The following is a 25,888-nucleotide window of genomic DNA, read 5'->3' on the forward strand; positions in this document are numbered from 1 at the left end:
TTCTAAATAATCATAAATCGTATCTCCTCGAATCCTTTCTAATATTTTGCTCACCACAGATGCAAGACTGACTGGGCTGTAATTCCCAGGGATTTTCCTATTCCCTTTCTTGAACAGGGGAACAACATTCACCTCCCTCCAATCATCCGGTACTACTCCAGTGGAGAGTGAGAACGCAAAGATCATTGGTAACGGCGCAGCAATCTCCTCCCTCGCTTCTCGTAGTAACCTTGGGTATATCTAGTCAGGTCCAGGGGACTTATCTATCCTGATGCTTCTCAAAATTTCCAGCACATCCTCCTTCTTAATATCAACCTGTTCGAGTCTATTAACCTGGTTTGCGCTGTTCTCATGAGCAACAAGGTCCCTCTCTCTAGTGAATACTGAAACCATCAGTAAGATCATCGAAACTCATGGAGCCCCAATTAAGGCATGGAGACCGCATTGTCGGATCATAGTGACAGGATTATTGCCCTGGACTCGGAACTTGCTTCAGTGGTCGAAGTTAACAAAGTGGTTAAGTTGAATGATCTGGAGAACAGATCCAGGAGTCAGAATGTGCATATTGTGGAGTTACCGTAGGGGATTGCGGCCACATCCCTACTGAATATTTCTCAGACCTGTTTGACAAGATAGTGGGTGAGGGTATAATTCTACATCTACACCCCCCCCCCCCCAGGCGTGTGTATGTGTGGTGATAAACAAATTTGCAAGCCCCTGTCCACCTTTATTAAAGAGTGCGTTAAATCAAATCGGTCCAACTCAATCTCCTCCTGCACGTTGTGGGAGACTTTTAAGTCCGTCCTCAGGGGGGAAATTCTTTCTTAGAGCATATGTGCTGAGGATGAAGACGTTGGTGGACTCTTATTTTAGAAGTGGACCACCAGTACTCGTTTGATCCTACTCCAGAGCTATTCGCAAGCAGAAAAAAGTTGCAGACACAGTTTGAACTATTGTCCACTATTGCAATACATTACAGATCCAACACCCTCCATCGATGGCAAAATGACTACACTTAATACCTTCTGCTCAATCTCTGGCTATAAACTAAACCTAGCTTTGGGTCCTGTTGTATTGAATTAGTTGATCTCTGCAATAAAGTTCCTCAACTTTGATCTTAGGACCCCAGATTAGTTGAGCAGGCGGATAATTGAAAAGTCAGCCTGAAATCCTGCTCCGAATCACTATCCAACTACAAACTGCAGCTGTGTGAACAGAGATGGAATAGGAATTGGAATTGGATGCATGGTTTCAACCTTCCCCCCCCACCCCCGCCACAGCCTGACAATACTCAAGTTAAATTCAAAATTTCATTGGGGGAAAGATTTATAAGGCTTCTCAAGTTTTAATCAGAGGTTAGTGAAATTGCAAATGATACAAGAAACCATTTCAAAAACGGATAGAGAAACAAAAACACTGGAAAGGCTGATAAACCTCTGTGTATTTGATACTATAAACTATAGGAATCAATAGCTCCCTCCTTACCATGCTTCTTTGGTAGATCCACAGTGAACTTGTGTAGTACCTCCCGTGTGTTCCCCTGGAGAGTACCGAACAAAGCTCCAGTACCGTCAATTACGATGAACCCAAATTTGCTGTCATCTGACAGTAGCGCAGTGAGAGCCTTTCAAGAGAAGTAAAAGTAGTGCAAACAATTTTAACATCCAAAATATCCATTGGAGAAGTTGTGTAAAGGACAGAACTCCTAAGTACCAGATAGTGCTGAACAATTTATTCACCTTGGACCAGAGAGCCTCCTGACCTAGTGAGCAGAATAAGCCTGTGATGGGCTGGGTACTTGTCTTATTCAACAGGTAGTTTTACCTGTCACTCAGACGATGCTTTAAGCGTTCAAATCCCATTCAGCAACTTGACTGGACAATGGAGGCTGACACTCCCAGTACACTACTGAGGGAGTGCTGCAATATTGGAGGTGCATTCTTTCAGATGCAACATTAAACTGAGAATTTCTTTGCACCCCACAGCTAGACAAAATATCCATGTCAGTATTTAAAAAGCTGGGGTCCTATTGGTGTCCCAATTTAACTGACACAATTAAAAACATGTTCACTATCACATGGTTGTTAGTGGGGCTTGTTGTGCACAAATGGGCTGCCACGTTTGCTACATTACAACAGTGGTTGACACTTCAAAAAAATGTTTCACTGGTTGTAAAGTGTTTTGGGGAGTCCTGACATTGTGAAAGTGTGCGGCAAATATAATTCTTTCCTTCGTCCAAGAAGTTAAAAAGAATGCAGCTTCAATTGGCTACTTGTTTTTTATATAAATTTAGACTATTCAATTACTTTTCCCCCCAATTAAGGGGCAATTTAGTGTGGCCAATCCACCTTGCCTGCATTTTGGGTGGGGGGCGGGGGATAACCACACAAGCACGGGGAGAACGTGCAACTCCACATGGACAGTGACCCGGGTCCGGGATCGAACCCGCGTCCTCGGCACCGTGAGATAGCAGTACTAACCACCATGCCGCCCTTTGGCTACTTGTTCATAATGAAAATCTGAAGATTCCAAACAAAGTGTTGTGCGGTTGAAGCAATCAGAGAAATGGGGAAGTGAAAAATCAGTCAACTAGGGAGATGAGGAATGGCAAGGAGGAACTTTGGATGAATGGTCCTCCCTCATCCAGGATCAAGCCACTTGCCAGCCGGTCTACCTCAGAACAGATGAGCAATCAGACCAGGACTCACTGGTCTGAGCAACTCAGCTTTGCGTTGGAATTGACAACAGGGCCACTGGGGACAGCTTGGAAATAAACAGCAATGTTTGGCAAATATACCGAGAGAGCTGGCACCACAAGGAAAACATAGCAAAAGTTACTTACTTCTGTGTGAAATTTATTGTCACAGAGGTATAGTGATGTGTTAATTGGTTTGAAAGGCTCAAAATCAATGTTAACTTTCTTTTCTTTGCCTTCTTCCGTTACAATTGTTCCACAGTAGACAACCAAACCATTAGGCGGTACTACAAAATAGGACAGATACAGAAAGGTCAGGTATTCCTGTTTAAAATAAACAGTCCCACCCAAATGGCCTCCCACCCAGTGGCGTAGTAATAGTCACTGGACAACTAACCCAGAGTAATGCTCTGGGGGACCCAGGTTCAGATCCCACCACAGCAAATGGTGAAATTTGAATTCAATAAAAATCTGGAATTACAAGTCTAATGATCACAACAAAACCATTGTCCATGGTCATAAAAACCCATCTGGTTCACTAATGTCCTTGAGGATAGACAAGTCCCCCGGGCCTGACAGGATATATCCAAGGATTCTATGGGAAGCAAGAGATGAAATTGCAGAGCAATTGGCAATGATCTTTTCGTCCTCACTGTCAACAGGGGCGGTACCAGGGGATTGGAGAGTGGCGAATGTCGTGCCCCTGTTCAAAAAAGGGAATAGGGATAACCCTGGGAATTACAGGCCAGTTAGTCTTACTTCGGTGGTAGGCAAAGTCATGGAAAGGGTACTGAAGGATAGGATTTCTGAGCATCTGGAAAGTCACTGCTTGATTAGGGATAGTCAGCACGGATTTGTGAGGGGTAGGTCTTGCCTTACAAGTCTTATTGAATTCTTTGAGGAGGTGACCAAGCACGTGGATGAAGGTAAAGCAGTGGATGTAGTGTACATGGATTTTAGTACAGCATTTGATAAGGTTCCCCATGGTAGGCTTATGCTGAAAGTAAGGAAGCATGGGATAGTGGGAAATTTGGCCAGTTGGATAACGAACTGGCTAACTGATAGAAGTCAGAGAGTGGTGGTGGATGGCAAATATTCAGCCTGGAGCCCAGTTATCAGTGGCGTACCGCAGGGATCGGTTCTGGGTCCTCTGCTGTTTGTGATTTTCATTAATGACTTGGATCAGGGAGTTGAAGGGTGGGTCAGTAAATTTGCAGACGATACGAAGATTGGTGGACTTGTGGATAGTGAGGAGGGCTATTGTCGGCTGCAAAGAGACATAGATAGGATGCAGAGCTGGGCTAAGTGGCAGATGGAGTTTAACCCTGAAAAGTGTGAAGTTGTCCATTTTGGAAGGACAAATATGAATGCGAAATACAGGGTTAATGGTAGGGTTCTTGGCAATGTGGAGGAGCAGAGATCTTGGCGTCTATGTTCATAGGTCTTTGAAAGTTGCCACTCAAGCGGATAGAGCTGTGAAGAAGGCCTATGGTGAGCTAGTGTTCATTAGCAGAGGGATTGAATTTAAGAGCCGTGAGGTGATGATGCAGCTGTACAAAACCTTGGTACGGCCACATTTGGAGTACTATGTTCAGTTCTGGTCACCTCATTTTAGGAAGGATGTGGAAGCTTTGGAAAAGGCGCAAAGGAGATTTACCAAGATGTTGCCTGGAATGGAGAGTAGCTCTTACGAGGAAAGGTTGAGGGTGCTCGGCCTTTTCTCATTAGAACGGAGAAGGATGAGGGGAGACTTGATAGAGGTTTATAAGATGATCAAGGGAATAGATAGAGTAGACAGTCAGAGACTTTTTCCCCGGGTAGAACAAACCATTACAAGGGGACATAAATTTAAGGTGAATGCTGGAAGATATAGGGGGGATGTCAGAGGTAGGTTCTTTACCCAGAGAGTAGTGGGGGCATGGAATGCACTGCCTGTGGAAGTAGTGGAGTCGGAAACATTAGGGACCTTCATGCGACTATTGGATACGTCGGCACAACATCGTGGGCCAAAGGGCCGGTCCTGTGCTGTATTTTCTATTGTTCTATGTTCTAAATCTGCCATCTTTACCCGGGGTGGACAATAAATGCTGGCCCAGGCATACGTGAATGAAGAAAAATATATTTTCAACTATTCAGAAAAGTGAAAACATTCTCTCTCTACCCCTTACTTTCAATTGCCAAACTGACTAAACTTTCGTCGCATTTGAAAATACTCCTGCACGTAAGACCGGCAAAGTACTTGAAGGATGAAATTTAACTTTAGCCTCATTTAACTGCCCATGTCACTGCAGCTACTAATATGATCAAGTATTGTTACTCCATTGGTACGAATATAGCAAAACAAAAATATCTTTTAATTCATTAACTCATCACCCTGGACCCCCATCTTAATACATGTAATGTCAAGCGCTTTGGCCAAGTATTGAACAGCAAAAATGTCCCCACGTGCACCAAACTTTAACAGGACCCAGTGCCATTATATCACAAGAGACTCGATTTATCAATTTAAAAAATCCTCCCTCATAATCTCCAGAGGGCTCCAAAGTCTCAGCATTTTTCACAGGCCACTATGTCGTCAGAGAACGCTTTGAACTCGTTACCAATTGTTAAATAGTAATAATCCTTATTATTGTCACAAGTAGGCTTACATTAACACTGCAATGAAGTTACCGTGAAAATCCCCCGTCGCCTGTTCGGGTCCACTGAGGGAGAATTCAGAATGTCCAATTCACCTAACAAACACATCTTTCAGGATTTCTGGGAGGAAACCGGAGCACCCAGAGGAAACCCACGCAGACACGGGGAGAACATGCAGACTCTACAGACAGTGACCCAAGCAGGAATCGAATCTGGGACTCTGGTGCAGTGAAACAACAGTGCTAACCACTGTGCTACCATGCCGCCCATTCTTGATGCAAATCCTTGATCCATAATCTAGAGCACTCGAGACCTAGCTTGTCATGAGTCTTGATGTCATCAGGACTCCATTTACTAAGCATTCTCCATTGGCAGTGCTAATGTAGGGAGCCAATGCGCAGAATTCACTTTACGATGACCAAAACTGTGGAATAAGAAAGCATGGAACTCCATTGCCTTCCTAGTAGAAAGTTAATTTGCTCAGTTTTGAACAAAAGAAGACAATTAAATGGGAAGAGGGGTGCAGAGAGATCAAATAATTTTGAGCACCATACTCTGGTTCTGCTTTTGTAACCATAGATAAACTGTGGGACTAAGAGTGGTTTTACATGGCGGGTTCAACACTACATAAGGCACCACTGAATGTTATAAATCAACTCTGTCTATACTGTTTTTATTGGGGGGGGGGGGGGGGGTCACACTTGTACTGTGGCATCATTACATCTTCACAGTTTGCCAAAGATCTTCGTGATGTTTCATGCTTTATGGAGCTCAACTTGCAATGTAGTCAGAGGCAGCCTCACATTCAGGCTGAGTAAATGGTTTACCAAAATACTACTTTTTTCCTGTTGCATTACAAAATTAAGTCAATTTTCTTCGCCTAACTCCGCCCTTTCTTTTTTCTACATGACTCAGCTCGTCTCCCAGATCCTAGAGTTTTTTTGGGCTCCACAGTTCATTCCTTTCTGGCTCTGTGGTTTTTCCAGCCCAGGCCACCGTACAATGTCCAGTTTCTTATTTATTCTACACCATTCCTCATCACGCACTGCTGCCGTTAACCATCATTTACTTCAGTCTCGGTTCATTCTAAGCCGAATTTGTACTGTTGAATCATGGTCATTAACTTGGACTTTCCACATCAGGTTAGGAACGTTGACTGATTTCTTTGTTCCTGCCAGTTAAATGACACAAGGTCATGTGGAGCTCGTGGTCAACATACCAGGTCAGTTATGCTTTACCCACTAAGCCAAGGGGAGGGAGGCTTAAAATAACCTTCAACACAAGAGGGAGCTTTAATGTGAACACTTAACAGTCGGTTCACCACAGAAAGCATACAAACTCCAAGGGACATTGTGTAAAATGGAGAAAAGACTGACCTTTATTATATAGTTTAAGACGCTGTTGCACAGACGTAATGGCCCCCAGCACAGATAGACGGTTCACTCGAGATTTGATGTTTGAGGCAGTGCCAAATTCATCCGCCAACATCTTTGCTACTCGTGAGATCTGGTCTTTGGGAGGAATGATGAGCGAAATCATACTGGTGCCATTCCTAAGGAAAGAACAAGCTGTCAGTAGTAATGAAAGGATAGAAACATTCTTTAACCTATTAGTGCGCAACCTAATACTTCCTGGCACAAAATGTGGATTGAGCCCTGGCAATACAGCCCACGAAGCCCAGCAAGACCATAAGACATAGGAGTGGAAGTAAGGCCATTCGGCCCATCGAGTCCACTCCACCATTCAATCATGGCTGATTTCAACTCCATTTACACTTGCGTTTCTGATAAGAGTGCTTTGTAATGCTTGGATGATACAGGGTAGATTTGGCAACGTCAGTTCTCAGCACTCTTGCCTTATTGGTGGGTAAACCTTAAACACGAACATCAGGATTTGATAGCATCAGCAACATTAAATGACAGCATAACTCAACTTAATTTGACCCTCCTGTCCCCAATAATTATATAATAATAATAATTGCTTATCGTCACGAGTAGGCTTCAATGAAGTTACTGTGAAAAGCCCCTAGTCACCACATTCCGGCGCCTGTTTGGAGAGGCTGGTACAGGAATTGAACCCAAGCTGCTGGCATTGTTCTGTATTACAAGCCAACGATTTAGCTCACTGTGCTAAACCAGCCCCTAGTTCCAGGGTTGTGGCCTAGCAATCCAAGCTTGGGCATTCAGATTCCTAACAGGTGGAAAGTTGGCGTTGTCATGAGAATGTCACTTTACGAAATATTTGGCTGCTCATGTTACTGCAGTGATGTCAGAGTGTGGGTGGAGCTGAGCTCTGGCTCTGCTTTTCAGTTTCACTTCGAGAAAAGCTTGGGTGTGTCTGTGTTTCTTTGGTTTCATTTCAGTGTTGGAGCTGAAGCCAGACAAAGCAGATGTCTTGTTGTTCTCTCTGCCATGAAAAGACTATCTCTTGATCATTTGGTGAATTCAGAATTATAAATGTTCTCAGTAGTGAATTTAAACTGATGTGCTTCTGTTAAAAGGTGTTTCTTTTGTCTTCTGGGTGTTGTTTGAGAATGTATTAAGGACTTCCGGTTGCGGCGATGACCAGCTAAGCCGCACGTTTCGGCGGCTCCAGCTCGAACGGACCTTCGGGCTCTTTTAAGAGCCCCAACGGGGAATTTTTTCGGGACAAACCCGGTGTGGGGTGAGACAACAGGGAGTCCCCCCCAGCGGAAAAGAAAAATATCAGCGACGGCGGCCAGATCTCGAAGAATCCTCAAGGGCAGTGGCAGAAGGAAGAAAGGAGCAAGATGGCGGCGGAGGGAGCCCAGGCGACATGGGGACCGGACCAGGATGAATTCTTAAGACGGTGTGTGGAGCTGCTAAAAAAGCATGTGCTGGCCCCGATGCTACAAGCAATTGAGGGGCTTAAAGAGACACAAAAGGCCCAGGAGATAGAGCTCCGTGTGGTGGAGCAGAAGGTGACTGACAACGAGGACGAGATCCTGGGCCTAGCGGTCAAAATGCAGGTGCACGAGGCGCTCCATAAGAAGTGCACCGAAAGGATTGAAGTACTGGAAAACAGATCACGGAGAAAGAACCTCAGGATCCTGGGTCTCCCGAGGGAGTGGAGGAGCTGACGGCGGGGCTTATGCGAGCACGATGCTACGCTCGCTAATGGGAGCTGAGGCCCCCTCGGGCCCCTTGGAAGTGGAAGGGGCCCATCGGGTCCCTGCGAGGAGACCAAAGGCTGGAGAACAACCGAGGGCAATGATCGTGCAATTTCACCGCTTCAATGACAGAGAGGTGGTTCTGAGATGGGCCAAGAAGGTACGAAGTAGTAGATGGGAGAATGCGGTGATACGAGTGTATCAGGATTGGAGTGCGGAGGTGGCGAGAAGGAGGGCAAGCTTCAATCGAGCCAAGGAAGTGCTGCACAAGAAGAAAGTGAAGTTTGGGATGTTGCAGCCGGCGCGACTGTGGGTCATACACCAGGAGAGACATTACTATTTCGAAACGGCGGAAGAAGCATGGACCTTCATTAAAAACGAGAAACTGGATCAGAACTGAGGGACTGATGTTGGAGGGGAAACGACAATGCTGATGTACATAGAGATGTAAATTGGGGAGATGGGGGGGGGGACATTGAGAAATGTGGGCGCCGGTGGGGGGGGGGGGGGGGGAGAAGAGACACAGGCGGGGGATGGGGAATGGGGCTGTAGGGGGAGCTGCGCCATGAGGGGCGGGACGGCTCTAGAGAGCGTGGTGTTTCTTTTTCTCTTTCCCGTGTCAGAATGATGATGGTGGGAAGATAGGCACAAGGTGGATGGGAGTTCCTCACACGGGGGGGTCAAGGAGAGAGCAGGAGAAGCTGGAGTCAGCTGACTTTCGGAAGCAATATGGTGGGAGTAACCATGCTAGATGGGGGTCTAGTGGGAGGGGGGATAACTGGGTTGCTGCTGCGGAGATCGAAAGGGAACTGGTAAAAGAAAAGGTGGTAGGGGCGGGAATGCGCCGCCTGGGGGACGGGTGGGTGCGCGGAACCGGGACGTGGGACAGGCCCAGAGAGGGTGATGGCTAGTCGACAGGGGAGGGGGGGGCGGGCAGCCCCCCAGTCCGGCTGATCACGTGGAACGCGAGAGGCCTAAATGGGTCAATTAAGAGGGCCCGAGTGTTCGCGCAATTAAAGTGACTGAAGGCAGACGTGGCCATGCTCCAAGAGACGCACCCGAAGGTGGCGGACCAGGTTAGGTTAAGGAAAGGGTGGGTGGGACACGTGTTCCACTCAGGGCTGGACGCAAAGAATAGAGGGGTGGCCATATTGGTGGGGAAACGGGTGTCGTTCGAGGCTAGGAACATTGTAGCGGACAGCGGTGGCAGATATGTGATGGTGAGTGGCAGACTGCAGGGAATGGAGGTTGTGTTGGTTAATGTATATGCCCCGAATTGGGATGATGCGGGATTTATGAAGCGGATGCTGGGACGTATCCCGGACCTGGAGGTAGGAAACCTGGCAATGGGGGGGGCGGGGACTTCAACACCGTGCTGGACCCAAGGTTAGATAGATCTAGATCTAGGACCGGAAGAAGGCCGGCAGCGGCCAAGGTGCTTAGGGGGTTTATGGACCAAATGGGGGGAGTGGATCCGTGGCGATTTGCTAGGCCGCTGGCCAAAGAGTTCTCTTTTTTCTCCCATGTCCATAAGGTATACTCCTGGATAGATTTCTTCGTTTTGGGAAGGTCACTGATTTCGAGGGTGGAAGGAACTGAGTACTCAGCCATAGCTGTTTCTGACCATGCCCCACACTGGGTGGATCTGGAACTAGGAGAGGAGAGGGAGCAGCGTCCGCTCTGGCTACTGGATGTGGGATTATTGGCGGATGAGATGGTCTGCGAAAGAGTGCGGGGATGTATCGAAAGGTACCTGGAGGCCAACGATGATGGGGAGGTCCGAGTAGGGGTAGTATGGGAAGCACTGAAGGCGGTGGTCAGGGGAGAGTTGATCTCCATCAGGGCTCACAAGGGGAAAAACAGAGGCCAAAGAAAGGGAAAGATTACTGGGGGAGGTTCTGAGGGTAGATAAAAAATATGCGGAGGCCCCGGATGAAGGACTATACAGGGAGAGGCGACGCGCCAGACAGAGTTCGACCTGCTGACCACAGGCAGGGCAGAGGCACAGTGGAGGAAGGCACAGGGGATGAGATATGAATATGGGGAAAAGGCGAGTCGCCTGTTGGCCCACCAGCTTCGAAAGAGGACAGCGGCGAGGGAGATAGGGGGAGTTAGGGATGAAACGGGAGCCACGGTGCGGAGAGCAGGGAAAATAAATGAGGTGTTCAAGACCTTTTATGATTTTATGAGAGGTTATATAGGTCCCGACCCCCGGAGGGAAAAGAGGGGATGCAGCAGTTTCTGGACCAACTAAGGTTCCCGAAGGTGGAGGAGCAGGAGGTGGAGGGCCTGGGGGCGCCAATTGGGGTGGACGAGGTGACCAAAGGGCTGGGGAACATGCAGGCAGGGAAGGCCCCGGGACCAGATGGGTTCCCGGCGGAATTTTATAGAAAATATGTGGACTTGTTGGCCCCGCTGCTGGTAAGAACCTTTAACGAGGCCAGAGAAGGGGGGACCCTACCCCCGACAATGTCGGAGGCGACGATATCACTAATCTTGAAGCGAGATAAAGACCCGCTGCAATGCGGGTCCGATAGGCCTATCTCACTCCTAAATGTGGATGCCAAGTTGCTGGCAAAGAGGATAGAGGATTGTGTCCCGGGGGTGGTGCACGAAGACCAGACAGGGTTCGTAAAGGGGAGACAATTGAATGTCAACGTATGACGGCTATTGGGGGTGATAATGATGCCCCCAGCAGAGGGGGAGGCAGAGATAGTGGCGGCAATGGATGCAGAGAAGGCATTTGATAGGGTGGAGTGGGAGTATCTATGGGAGATGCTGCGGAGGTTCGGGGAGGGGTTTGTCAGCTGGGTTAAACTCCTCTATGGGGCCCCAATGGCAAGTGTAGTCACAAATCGGCAAAGGTCGGAGTATTTTCGACTACACAGGGGAACAAGACAGGGATGCCCGCTGTCCCCATTACTGTTCGCGCTGGCAATTGAACCACTGGCCATAGCGCTGAGAGACTCCAGGATATGGAGAGGTGTGGCTAGTGGGGGAGAGGAACACCGAGTGTCACTCTACGCGGATGACCTACTGCTGGATGTGGCGGATCCAGTGGGGGGGATGACAGAGGTCATGCAGATATTGAGGGAGTTTGGAGATTTCTCGGGATATAGGCTTAACATGGGAAAGAGTGAGCTTTTCGTGATACACCCTGCGGACCACAGCAGAGGGATAGATGGCCTGCCGCTAAGGAGAGTGGAAAGAAACTTCCGATACCTGGGGATTCAGATAGCCAGGAGCTGGGGAACCTTACACAGACTCAATCTGACTCGGCTGGTGGAACAAATGGAAGAGGATTTCAAAAGGTGGGACATGCAGCCACTGTCACTGGCGGGCAGAGTGCAGGCGATTAAGATGATGGTCCTCCCGAGGTTCCTATTTGTGTTCCAATGTCTCCCTATATTGATCACTAAGGTCTTTTTCAAAAAAATAGATAGGAGCATCATGAGCTTTGTGTGGGCAGGGAAGGCCCCGAGGATAAGGAGGGGGTTCCTACAACGTAGCAGAGACAGAGGGGGACAGGCGTTGCCGAATTTGAGTGACTACTACTGGGCCGCCAACGTGGCGATGATCCGTAAATGGATGATCAGAGGGAGAGCGGGCGGCGTGGAAAAGGCTGGAGATGGTGTCCTGCAAAGGAACAAGCTTAAAAGCGCTGGTGACGGCGTCATTACCGCTCTCCCCGAAAAGGTTTACCACAAACCCAGTGGTGGCGGCAACATTAAATATCTGGGGGCAATGGAGGCGACAGAGGGGTGTGCTGGGAGCCTCGGTGTGGTCCCCGATCAGGAACAATAATAGGTTTGCCCCAGGGAGGCTGAACGGAGGGTTCCAGAGCTGGCACCAGGCAGGAATCAGGAGAGTGGGAGACTTATTTATAGATGGGACGTTTGCGAGTTTGGGAGCGCTAGAGGAAAAGTATGAGCTGCCCCTGGGAAATATCTTTAGGTATATGCAGGTGAGAGCATTCACGAGACAACTGGTGAGGGAATTTCCGCTGCTCCCGACACAAGGGATCCAGGACAGGGTGCTTTCGGGGGTATGGGTCGGGGAGGGCAAAGTGTCCGAAATATACCGGGAGATGAGAGAAGAGGGGGAGGAGCTGGTAGACGAACTGAAGGGAAAATGGGAAGAAGAGCTCGGGGAGGAGAGTTTGTGGGCTGATGCCCTAAGTAGGGTAAATTCCTCTCCTCGTGTGCCAGGCTTAGCCTGGTCCAATTTAAGGTGCTACATAGAGCACACATAAAGGGAGCGAGGTTGAGCAGGTTCTTCGGAGTGGAGGGAGGTGCGGGGGAAGCCCGGCGAACCACACACATGTTTTGGTCGTGTCCGGCACTGGAGGGGAGTGGCGGGAGTGATCTCGAAGGTGATAAAGGTCCAGGTCAAGCCAAGCTGGGGGTTAGCTATATTTGGGGTAGCGGATGAGCCGGGAGTGCAGGAGGCGAAAGAGGCCGATATTGTGGCCGTTGCGTCCCTAGTAGCCAGGCGTAGGATTTTACTCATGTGGAAGGAAGCGAAACCCCCCGGCATGGAGGCCTGGATAAATGATATGGCGGGGTTCATAAAACTGGAGCGGATGAAGTTTGCACTGAGAGGATCGGCTCAAGGGTTCACCAGGCGGTGGCAACCATTCCTCGACTATCTAGCAGAACGTTAGGGGGAAGATAGATAGCCAGCAGCAGTAGCCCGGGGGGGGGGGGGGGGGGGGGGGGAGTAGTAAATTGTTTGTGTTCTAAATGGGGAGAGGGGGTGGGGGGAGCATTACTGTGTGTTATTTGGTTAGTTTACTATATTATTTAAACAATGTTATATATCAGTTATCACGTTACCGTTTTTGTTGATTTGTAAGGGGAAAAATTGTGCTTGAAAACTTTAATGAAATATTTTTTTTTTTTAAAAAGGTAATGTATTAAGGATTACTTAGTGTTGTATTCTTTGCGGTTTGTATTTGAATTAATGGTTGCTAAGATGTTCACTATGTTTTAAAAAGGTTAACTTGAGTTCATAGAATAAACATTGATTTGCTTTAAAAAATACTTCTCGATTTCTGCTGTACCACACCTGTAGAGTGGGCCATGTGCTCCCCATACCACAATCTATTAAAAGTTGTGGGTCAGGTGAACTCCCATGATACACTTTGGGGTTCTCTAAACCCTGGCCCATAACAATTTGGGGGCTCGTCCGGGATAAAAGTCTATCTATTGGATTGGCTTAGTGAACTTAAAGATAGTGAGGGGTGACCATAGTGTGGTTGCTTTTCAGGTGTGGTATTCCAGTTTAAGTGGGGAGTGTGTTGTGGACAATGGCTCTTTCAGAGGCTCTGAAGTTTTTTGGGGTTGAGACGGTCACACGCCAGAGACTAAAATCAGACTGTTAGATTTGGCAAAAACATTGCAGTTACCATTACCTGACAAAATGCGAAAAAATGAGGTAATTACGGCGGTGGCTAAGCATTTAAAGTTGCCTGAGATACAGTTTGACTCATTGGAAATGGCAAAAATTCAGTTACAACTTAAACAAATGGAACATGAGAAAGAATTAAAGCAGTTTGAATATGAAAGAGAGAGAGAGAGAGGAAAAAGAAAAGGAGAGAGAAGAACGGAGAAAAGAAAGAATAGCCCCAGCAGAACAAAAAGAATGAGAAAGGGAGATACAGATCAGGGAAAAAGATAAAGAGAGAGAGTTTGCACATCAGAAAATGGCCATGAAACATGAGTCAGTTAAAATTGGCAGATTTAGCTTCCGGTGGCGGTTATGAAGGAGTAGGTCGCACATTTGGTGGCTCCCATTTCGGTCGGACTTTTGGACCTTTTCCCCTGACGTTTTTGCGCTTTTGAGCATGGAACTGGAAAGCAATAGTACTCAGGAACAGGACCCATACAGAATTGTATGGACCTAAGAAGCCGAAGGGACCGTAAACAGCAGAAGAAGTGGTTGAGTAAGGGCACAGTGGAGGCTGTGAGAGAGACCAGCATGGCTGGTGTTCAGAGCAAGGCGCCGACAGCCCAGCCCACAATGGAGCAGCTGCTGCAGGCTATGCATGAGGGCGTTTTGGCTCTGAAGCGTGACAACTTGGAGCCGCTACAGAAGTCGATTGACCGGATGAGGAAAAGGCTGGATGATCAGACTGAGAAGCTCCAGCAGTTGGAGAAGTCAGTGGAGGAGCAGGCTTTCAAACGGTGGCGGAGGTGGAGATTCGGAGGCTGAGGACCAGCAAAAAGTGCTTCTGGAAAGGCTGGAGGACCTGGACAACAGATCCCGCCAGCAGAACGCGAGAATCGTGGGCCTCCCGGAGGGGGCAGAGAGGCTAGACGCAGCCGCGCATGTGGAGGGTTTGTTTCAGAAGTTGCTGGGGAACGAGGTATTCCCGCGCCTGCCGGTGGTGGACAGGGCACAGAGTGCAGGTGAGGCAGCCGCGACGAGGGGGTCCCCCACGAGCGATGGTGGTACGCTTTCACAGGTACCTGGACAAGGAACGGGTGCTGCAATGGGCAAAGAACACCTGAAGCTGTACCTGGGACAATACCACCCTGCGTGTTTACCAAGGTTTGAGCGCTGAGGTGGCCAGGGGGAGGGGAGGCTACAGGCAGGTGAAGGAGATACTGTATAAAAACAAGGTGAAATTCGGGCTGCTTTTTCCGGCGTGACTGTGGGTTACGTACGAGGGTCAGCACCACTATTTCGAGGAACCTGAAGAGGCGATGGACTGCGTGAAGAAGCAAGGGCTGGCCCTGAGCTGAGGACGTTTGGACTCATGTTAGAACCGTTAAGTATATGTGGTGTCTGTCCCGTTTTGAAAATTGCCTGCATGTTTGGGACCGTTTTTGTCGTTTCTTCTTTCGACCTTTTTAAGGGTGTTGGAAGGTGGTAGGGATGTGTGGGTTTTTTTGCCTGCTTTTTGCGTGGTTTACCTGAATGTTTCCTGTTTGGGCTCTTTAATTAGTTGGAGTATGGCTGGGGGGAAAATAATAAAGGAAATAGTTAAACGGGTTGGGTTAAAATGGATGCTTCAGGGGAACTTTGTGCAATCTTTTTCTGTGTGGGAAGGACAGAGTGCCTGTTCTTTCTTATCTTTTTTTTTCTTCTTGTTTAACTTGAATTGTGCTATTGTGGGGGTTGTTTATGACTGTATAGAGTGTTTGCTTAAGTAGGGCTGATCTGGGGCAGTGGTATGGATGGGTCGGGGGAGGGGTGACTGGGAACAATAGGTGGGAGACGCGCTGGCGCCGAGGCTGGGAGCCCCAGGCTACCTGAGTGGGGCTAGTCAACGGAAGCCGAGGTGGGGTGTGTGCATATAGTTAGATTAGAGCAGGGGTTAGGTGATAGGTTGGTGTTGCGGGGCGGGGGGAGGCGTTCTGCTGACGGGGATGGAAACTGGACATGGCAACAGTGAGGAGGTCATGGGTGGAGCCGGTCAGGAGGCGGGCCAGATGAAGCGCGACACAAGGCTGGGGGGCTGGCCAAGGAAAGGGGATGGCTGAGCAGCAAAATGGGGGGGGGGGGGTGAAGTGCCCCCCAACCAGGCTGATCACCTGGAATGTTAGAGGGTTAAACAGGCCAGTGAAGAAGGCACGTGTGTTTGCGCATCTGCGGGTTCTGAAGGCGGACATAGTCTTGCTGCAGGAGACGCACCTGAAAGTGGCAGACCAGGTTAGGTTAAGGAAGGGCGGGGTCGGTCAGGTCTTTCATTCGGGGCTTGATTCTAAGACGAGGAGGGTTGCGATCCTGATTAATAAAAGGGTACAATTTGAGGCGGAGGGCACAGTCGTGGATGGGGGTGGCAGGTTCATTAAGGTGAGGGGTAAGCTCGAAGGGGTGAGAGTAGTCCTGGTCAGTGTGTATGCCCCTGATTGGGACGATGTGGATTTTATTAGGATGCTAGGGAAGATCCCTGACTTGGACTTGCGTAAGCTGATCATGGGCGGGGACTTTAATACAGTCCTGGACCCGAGCCTGGACCGGTCATGTTCAAGAACGGGCAGGTTGTCAGCGATGGCAAAGGAACTGAGAGGGTTCATGGAGCAAACGGGGGGAGCAGATCTGTGGAGATTTAGCCAGCTGACGGTGAGGGAGTTCTCGTACTACTCCCACGTCCACAAGGTGTAATCCCGAATTGACTACTTTTGTTGAGAGCAGGGACCTGCGGGCCGGAATGGTGGGGGCAGTATATTCGGCAATTGCCATAGATTAACATAGAATTTACAGTGCAGAAGGAGGCCATTCGGCCCATCGAGAATGCACCGGCTCTTGGAAAGAGCACCCTTCCCACGGTCAACACCTCCACCCGATCCCCATAACCCAGTAACCCCACCCAACACTAAGGGCAATTTTGGACACTAAGGGCAATTTACCATGGCCAATCCACCTAACCTGTACATCTTTGGACTGAGGGAGGAAACCGGAGCACCCGGAGGAAACCCACGCAGACACGGGGAGGATGTGCAGACTCCGCACAGACAGTGACCCAAGCCAGAATCTAACTTGGGACCCTGGAGCTGTGAAGCAATTGTGCTATCCATAATGCTACCGTGCTCCCCGTATCGGACCATGCTCCGCACTGGGTAGACCTGCAGTTTTGGAAGGACAGCTTTCAGCGCCCACCATGGAGGCTGGAAATTGGATTACTCACGGACGAGGCGGTGTGTGAGAGGCTGAGGTAATGCTTGCAGAATTACCTGCAGGTGAACGATACTGGAGATCTCTCGGCAGCAGTGCTCTGGGAGGCACTGAAGGCAGTGGTGAGAGGGGAGCTGATTTCAATCCGGGCGTGCAGGGACAGGACAGATTGGGCAGAGACGGACCGGCTGATTAAGGAAATTCTCCGGACGGACAGGAATTACGCGGAATCCCCAAAGCCAGAGTTACTCAGGAAACGACAGAGGCTGCAGGCCGAATTTGGGGTGCTACAGGCAAGGCTGTAGAGCAGCTTAGAAAGGTAAAAGGCGCGATTTATGAGCATGGGAGAAAGCCAGTAGAATACTTGCGCAACAACTAAGGAAGAGGGAAGCGACTAGGGAAATAGGGAGGGTAGTGGATGGGGACGGTAATCTAGTGGGTGTCCCGGCAGGGCTGAACAAGGTCTTTAAGGACTTTTATAGGAAGCTGTACACTTCGGAACCACCCGGGGGACTGGAGGCAGGGGGGGGGGGGGGGGGGGGGGGGGGGGGTTTGTAAAGGGGAGGCAGCTGGTGGCCAACCTACGAAGGCTGCTCAACGTGATTATGATGCCCCTGGAGAGTAGGGAGGTAGAGATAGTGGGAGCCATGGATGTTGAAAGCTTTTGACCGGGTCGAGTGTGATTATCTGTGGGAGGTACTGGGACGGTTCGGGGCGGGGTGCATCGACTGGGTTCGGTTATTGTATCAGGCCCCGGAGGCGAGTGCAAGGACGAACAGGACGACATTGGACGACTTTAGACTGCACTGTGGGACAAGACAGGGCTGCCCTCTCTCCTCACTGCTGATTGCGCTGGCCATAGAGCCGCTGGCAATTGCACTGAGAGCTTCTAGGGGTTGGGAGGAGTGTGGAACATAAGAGTCTCGTTATACACAGATGATCTGCTGTTATATGTATCGGACCCAACGGTGGGGATGGACGGTATTATGGCAACCCTGAGGGAATCTGTCCGGTTCTCCGGATACAAACTGAACATGGCTAAAAGCGAGTTGTTTGTAATTCAGGCGAGGGGGCAGGAGAGTAGGCTGAAGGGGTTGCCGTTCAGGCTAGTGTGGGGGGGGGGGGGGGGGGGGCAAGTTGCATAAGTTCAACCTGTCCCGACTGGTGGAACGAGTGAGGGAGGAGGTCCGGAGGTGGGATACGCTCCCGCTGTCATTGGCGGGGAGGGTGCAGACTGTGAAGATGACGATTCTCCCATGGTTCTGGTTTGTTTTTCAGTGTCTCTCCATCTTTATCCCGCGGTCCTTCTTCAAGAGGCTGAATAAAATTAATCTGGGATTTGTATGGGCAGGGAGGTCCCCGCGGGTGAAGAGGGTGATGCTTGAAAGGAACATAGAAGGGGGGCTGGCGTTGCTGTACTTCACCAACTATTACTGGGCGGCCAACATAGCGATGATAAGGAAATGGATGGTGGGTGTGGGGTCGGTTTGGGAGCGGATGGAGGCTGCTTCGAGCAGGGGCATGAAGCTTAGCCACCTTGGTCACGGCACCTCTGCCGCTTCCGCCGGCATGGTACTCCACCAGCCCGATAGTGTTGGGTGCTCTTCGCATCTGGGGCCAGTGGAGGAGACATGTAGGGGAGGCAAGAGCATCGGTGTGGACCCCAATCTGCGGCAACCGCCGATTTGCCCCGGGGAACATGGGCGGGGGGTATCGACTGTGGAGGAGGGCGGGGATTGTGAGTATGGGAGATCTGTTCCTGGAAGGGAGCTTTCCGAGTATGAGGACGCTGGAGGAGACGTTTGGGCTGGCGACAGGGAACGACTTTAGATACTGCGGGATTCTGTACGCAGACTGATGCCGTCCTTCCCACGTCTCCCACAGAAGGGGAAGCAGAACCGGTTATTTTCTCGGGAAGAGGTGGGAGAGGGTAGAGTCTCAGGCGTCGATAAGGAACTAATGGGAGAGAGGTAGGCGTTCTGGCCTTTGCTTCCCTGGTAGCCCGGCGACGAATACTGTTAGCATAGAGGGACTCAAAGCCCCCGAGGGCTGAGGTATGGCTATCGGACATGGCGAGCTTTCTTGGCCTAGAGAAAGTAAAGTTTGCCTTGAGAGGTTCGCTACTAGGATTCGCCTGAAGGTGGCAGCCATTTATTGACTTCTTCGCAGAGGAGTAAGCGTCAGCAGGGAGAGGTAGGGTAGAGTAGAGTAGCGGGATATTGAGGCAGGTCCTTGCGTGAACAGAGCCGTGGTTTGCACTATGTTTAATTTGTGTCTTGACTTCATTTTTTTCCGACTGTACAATGTCACTTTTTCTATATGCCTAAAATACCTCAATAAAATTGTTTGTTTAAAAAAAAATTGGCAGACGTAAAGGGAAACGTACAGTTGGACGATAGTGATGAGGATAGTGAGAAAGAGTGTCATAGTCAAAGGCTTGGTGGGGATCTATTTAAATATGTCGAAGCATTGCCAAGGTTTGATGAGAAGGAGGTGGAAGCCTTTTTCATTTCATAGATTTGAGCCAGGGAAGTGGGATGGAAACTTTCGGAGATGCGAGGGGAAAGGAATTAGGACACCAAAAGATTTGATTCTTGGGGGTCGGTTTGCAGGATTGAAGGAGCTGGGATCGAAGTATGGGCTGGAGCAGGGGGAAATATTTAGATACATGCAGGTTCGAGACTTTGCCAGAAAGGTGTCATGTGGGTGTACCTTTAAGAAATGGGTGTTTATTACTGCGGTGATGTCAGAGTGTGGGTGGAGCTGGGCTGTCTGTCAGCTTTTAGTTTCACTTTGAGAAAAGCTTGGGTGTGTGTGTTTTTTTGGTTTCATTTCAGTGTTGGAGCTGCAGTCAGCCACAGAAGGTGTAATGTTGTTCTCTCTGCCACGTAAAGACTATCTCTTGATCATTTGGTGAATTCAGAGTGATAACTGTCCTCAGCAGTGAATTTAAACCTGATGTGCTTCTGGTAAAAGTTTTTTTTAAAGTCTTATGGATGTTAAAAGGAAAGTTTAAGGATTACTTACTGTTGTATTCTTTGGGGGTTGTATTTGAATTGATGGTTGCTAAGATGTTCACTGTATGTTTATAAAAAGGTTAGCTTGAGTTCATAGAATAAACATTCTTTTGCTTTAAAAAATATTGTTAGATTTCTGCTGTACCACACCTGTAGAGTGGGTAATGGGGCCTTGTGCTCCCCATATCACAATCTAGTAAAAGTTGTGGGTCAGGTGTACTCCATGATACACTTTGGGGTTCTCCAAACCCTGGCCAATACAAATTGGGGGCTCGAGGGGGATAAAAGTCTATCTATTGGGTTGGCTTACTGAACTTAAAGACAGTGAGGGGTGAGCATAGTGTGGTTGCTTTTCAGGTGTGATATTCCAGTTTAAGTGGGGAGTGTGTTGTGGACAATGGCTCTTTCAGAGGCTCTGAAGTTTTTGGGGATGGAGGCGGTCACACGCAGTACCTTACGGACAGAGACTAAAAGCAGACTGTTAGATTTGGCAAAAACTTTGCAGTTAACAATACCTGACAAAATGCGAAAAGATGAGGTAATTATGGCGGTGGCTAAGCATTTAAAATTGCCTGAGATACAGTCTGACTCATTAGAAATGGCAAAAATTCAGTTACAAATTAAACAAATGGAACATGAGAAAGAATTAAAACAGCTCGAATACGAAAGAGATAGAGAGGAAAAAGAAAGAGATAGAAAGGAAAAAGAAAGAGAGAGAGAGAGAGTTTGAACTTCAGAAAATGGCCATGAAACATGTCAGTCAGTTAAAATTGGCGGATTTAAAGGGAAATGTACAGTTTGAGGCTAGTGATGAGGAGAAAGCGCGTCAAAGTCAAAGGCTTGGTGGGGATCTATTTAAATATGTCCAAGCATTGCCACGGCTTGACGAGAAGGAGGTAGAAGCCTTTTCCAGTTCATTTGAGAAGGTGGCTAAACAAATAAAATGGCCACAGGTCATGTGGATATTACTGATTCAAACAAAGCTGATAGGTAGGGCTAGTGAAGTGTTTGCATCACTACCGGAGGAGGTACCGGAGACGTTTGAGGAGGTGAAAAAAATAGGTGCATATGAACTAGTGCCTGAAGCTTACAGACAAGGGTTTAGAAATTTAAGGAAATTAATTTGGTCAAACACAGAGTTTGAAAGGATCAAACAGAGTAATTTTGATAGACTAAACGTATGAAGCTCTCAGAGAAATTATGCTTTTGGAGGAGTTTAAATATTCAATTCCTTTTTTTAAAAAAATATATTTTATTCAAGATTTTTTGGCCAAACATAACAGTACATAGTTTTTCTTTTAAACAACAATAAAGCAATATAAATAACAGTGGCCAGTTTTAAACAAGTAAATAAATAATATATAAACAGAAACAAAAACAAAACTAAATGGCAACTGCCTTGTCAAAAATAGTTACTCTCCAAAGATACAATCCAACAGTCCAATATACATTACCTATAATAAATGTCTATACATGTACAATGACATCCCCAAGAGCCCGCCCGGATCCTCCCCCCCCGCACCCCCCCCCCCCCCACCCCCTCCCTCCTCCCCCCCCCCCCTCCCCCTGGGTTGCTGCTGTTGTTTTCCTTCTTTTTCATTCCCTCTATCGTTCTGTGAGGTAGTTGACGAACGGTTGCCACCGCCTGGTGAACCCTTGAGCCGAACCCCTTAATACAAACTTGATCCGTTCTAACTTTATAAATCCTGCCATGTCGTTTATCCAGGTCTCCACGCCCGGGAGTTTGGCTTCCTTCCACATAAGCAATATCCTGCGCCGGGCTACTAGGGACGCAAAGGCCAAAACATCAGCCTCCCTCGCCTCCTGCACTCCCGGCTCTTCTGCAACCCCGAATATAGCCAACCCCCAGCCTGGCTCGACCCGGACCCCCACCATCTTCGAAAGCACCTTTGCCACCCCCACCCAGAACCCCTGTAATGCCGGACATGACCAGAACATGTGGGTGTGATTCGCTGGGCTTCTCGAGCATCTCCCACACCTATCCTCTATCCCAATAAATTTACTGAGCCGTGCTCCAGTCATATGCGCCGTGTAGAACCTTGAATTGTATCAGGCTTAGCCTGGCACACGAGGACGACGAGTTTACCCTACGTAGGGCATCAGCCCACAGCCCCTCCTCAATCTCCTCCCCCAGCTCTTCTTCCCATTTCCCTTTCAGCTCATCTACCATGATCCCCCCCTCGTCCCTCATTTCCCTGTATATGTCCGACACCCTACCATCCCCCACCCATGTCTCTGAGATCACTCTATCCTGCACCTCCTGCGTCGGGAGCTGCGGGAATTCCCTCACCTGTTGCTTCGCAAAAGCCCTCAGTTGCATATACCGAAATGCATTCCCTTGGGACAACTCATATTTTTCCCGTCAGCGCTCCCAGACTCGCAAACGTCCCATCTACGAACAGATCTCTCAATTGTACTACCCCAGCTCTTTGCCATGCTCCAAATCCCCCATCCATTCTCCCCGGAACAAACCAATGGTTATTTCTTATCGGGGACCGCACCGAGGCTCCCGCCCTTCCCCCATGCCGTCTCCACTGCCCCCAAATTTTTAATGTTGCCACCACCACCGGGCTTGTAGTATATTTCTTCGGTGAGAACGGCAACGGTGCCGTCACCATTGCTTGTAAGCTGGTCCCCTTGCAGGACGCCCTCTCCAATCTCTTCCACGCCGCTCCCTCCCCTTCTCCCATCCACTTACACACCATTGAAATATTGGCGGCCCAGTAATAATCATTTAGGCTCGGTAGCCAACCTCCCCCCTATCCCTACTACGCTGCAAGAACCCCCTCCTCACTCTCGGGGTCTTCCAGGCCCACACAAAACTCAATGCTTTTCTCGATTCTCTTTAAAAAGCCTTCGTGACCATCACCGGGAGGCACTGAAACACAGAGGAATCTCGGGAGAACCACCATTTTAACCGCCTGCACCCTACCCGCCAGTGACAGGGACACCATGTCCCATCTCTTGAAGTCCTCCTCCATCTGTTCCACCAATCGTGTTCAATTAAGCCGGTGCAAGGTTCCCCAATTCTTGGCTATCTGAATCCCCAAGTATCGGAAGTCTCTTGTTAACTTCCTCAGCGGTAAATCCTCTATTTCCCTGCTCTGCTCCCCCGGATGCACCACAAACAACTCACTTTTCCCCATGTTCAATTTATACCCCGAAAAATCCCCAAACTCCCCAAGTATCCGCATTATCTCTGGCATCCCCTCCACCGGGTCCGTCACATACAACAACAAATCATCCGCATAGAGAGATACCCGGTGTTCTTCTCCTCCCCTAAACAGTCCCCTCCACTTCCTGGAACCTTCAGTGCCATGGCCAGGGGCTCAATCGCCAGTGCAAACAATAACGGAGACAGGGGACACCCCTGCCTCGTCCCTCTGTAAAGCCGGAAATAATCAGACCCACGTCCATTCGTAACCACACTCGCCATCGGGGCCCTATACAGCAACTGTACCCATCCGATATACCCATCTCCAAAGCCAAATCTCCTCAGCACCTCCCACAGATAATCCCACTCCACTATCAAATGCTTTCTCGGCATCCATCGCCACCACTATCTCCGCTTCCCCCTCTGGCGGGGGCATCATCATTACCCCTAGCAACCTCCGTATGTTCGTGTTCAGCTGTCTCCCCTTCACAAACCCAGTTTGGTCCTCATGAACCACCCCCGGGACACAGTCCTCTATCCTCGTCGCCATTACCTTGGCCAGAATCTTAGCATCCACATTTAAAAGAGAAATGGGCCTTCTTTAGGAGGAGCGATATCTTTGCCTCTGACATAGTCGGGGGCCACTGCCCCCTTTCCCTAGCCTCATTAAAGGTTCTCGTCAGAAGTGGGGCCAGCAAGTCCATATACTTCCTATAAAATTCCACCGGGAATCCATCTGGTCCCGGGGCCTTCCCCGCCTGCATGCTCCCAATCCCTTTCACTACCTCCTCCATCTCAATCTGTGCTCCCAGTCCCGCCCTCTCCTGCTCCTCCACCTTGGGGAATTCCAGCTGATCCAGAAAGCACATCATTCTCTCCTTCCCTTCCGGGGGCTGAGCTTTATATAATCTTTCGTAGAATACCTTGAACACCCCATTCACTCTCTCCGCTCCTCGCTCCATCTCTCCCTCCTCGTCTCTCACCCCCCCATCTCCCTCGCTGCTCCCCTCTTCCTCAGTTGGTGGGCTAGCAACCGGCTCGCCTTCTCCCCATATTCATACTGTACACCTTGTGCCTTCCTCCATTGTGCCTCTGCATTACCCGTAGTCAACAAGTCAAATTCTACATGTAGCCTTTGCCTTTCCCTGTACAGTCCCTCCTCCGGTGCCTCCGCGTATTGTCTGTCCACCCTCAGAAGTTCTTTCAACAACCGCTCCCTTTCCCTACCCTCCTGCTTTCCTTTATGTGCCCTAATAGATATCAGCTCCCCTCTAACCACTGCCTTCAACGCCTCCCAGACCACTCCCACCTGAACCTCCCCATTGTCATTGAGCTCCAAGTACGTTTCAAAACACCCCCTCATCCTTAAACATACCCCCTCATCTGCCAATAGTCCCATGTCCATTCTCCAGGGCGGGTGCTGTTCTTTTTCCTCCCCTATCTCCAGGTCCACCTAATGTGGAGCGTGGTCCGAGATAGCTATAGCCCTGTACTCCGTCCCTGTCACCTTCGGGATCAGCGCCCTTCCCAAAACAAAAAAGTCTATCCGTGAATATACTTTATGGACATAGGAGAAAAACGAGAACTCCTTACTCCTAGGCCTGCTAAATCTCCAGGGGTCTACTCCTCCCATCTGCTCCATAAAGTCCTTGAGCACCCTAGCTGCAGCCGGCCTCCTCCCGGTCCTGGACCTCGATCTGTCCAGCCCTGGGTCCAGCACCGTATTGAAGTCTCCCCCCATTACCAACTTTCCCGCCTCTAGGTCCGGGATACGTCCCAACATACGCCTCATAAAATTGGCATCATCCCAGTTCGGGGCATATACGTTCACTAGAACCACCGCCTCCCCTTGCAATCTGCCACTCACCATCACATATCTACCCCCACTATGGTCTTTGCCTCAAACAGTACCCGTTTCCCTACTAATATAGCCACCCCCGTTCTTTGCGTCTAACCCCAAATGAAACTCCTGCCCCACCCATCCTTTGCATAGTCTGACCTGGTCTATCAGTTTCAAATGCGTCTCCTGCAACATAACCACATCTGCCTTTAATTTCTTTAGGTGTCCGAGTACCCGTGCCCTTTTAATCGGCCCGTTCAACCCTCTCACGTTCCACATGATCAGCCGGGTTGGGGGGCTTCCTACCCCCCCCCTTTTTTAATCCAGCTCCTCACCCAGTTCACACGTAGCCGTATCTCCCCCCGACGGCGCCCTCCCGCCTCGACCACCCCACCCCATACCAGCTCCCCCTTCTCCCCAGCAGCAGCAACCCAGTTAACCCCCCCCCCCCGATCCTTTTCTAGCGTAATTGCACCCCCCATGTTGCTCCCAGAAGTCAGCAAACTCTGGCTGACCTCGGCCCCCACTGTGCGAGGCCCCCTCCTTCCTGCTTCCATGTTCCCGCCATGATTACCATAGCGCGGGAACAAAGCCCGCGTTTCCCACTTGGCCCCACCCCTAATGGCCGGCACCCACAATTCCTCATCCCCCCCCCCCGACATGGGGAAGAGAGAAAAGTTACAGGGTCGCAAAATTAACAACTTGAGAGATCATCCCTTCCCCCTTTTCCCCCCCCCTTCACCCCACGTAATCACCCCACCACTTTGTCCCA

At 49.5% G+C, this 25,888-nt stretch overlaps 1 protein-coding gene across 1 annotated transcript in view; it reads right to left on the minus strand.

Moving 5' to 3' along the window:
- The window catches only part of LOC140426743 (eukaryotic peptide chain release factor subunit 1), a 153,772-nt gene that overhangs the window by 34,887 nt on the left and 92,997 nt on the right, over positions 1–25,888 (minus strand). The window contains exons 3-5 of the mRNA XM_072511877.1: positions 6,709–6,884; positions 2,843–2,982; positions 1,486–1,624 (exon numbers count right to left, since the gene is read on the minus strand). Of these exons, the coding sequence (XP_072367978.1) occupies positions 1,486–1,624; positions 2,843–2,982; positions 6,709–6,884 (455 nt within the window). The remainder of the gene's footprint in view (positions 1–1,485; positions 1,625–2,842; positions 2,983–6,708; positions 6,885–25,888) is intronic.

The sequence above is a fragment of the Scyliorhinus torazame genome, chromosome 7, assembly GCF_047496885.1.
Source record: "Scyliorhinus torazame isolate Kashiwa2021f chromosome 7, sScyTor2.1, whole genome shotgun sequence".
NCBI classification, from domain to species: Eukaryota; Metazoa; Chordata; class Chondrichthyes; order Carcharhiniformes; family Scyliorhinidae; genus Scyliorhinus; species Scyliorhinus torazame.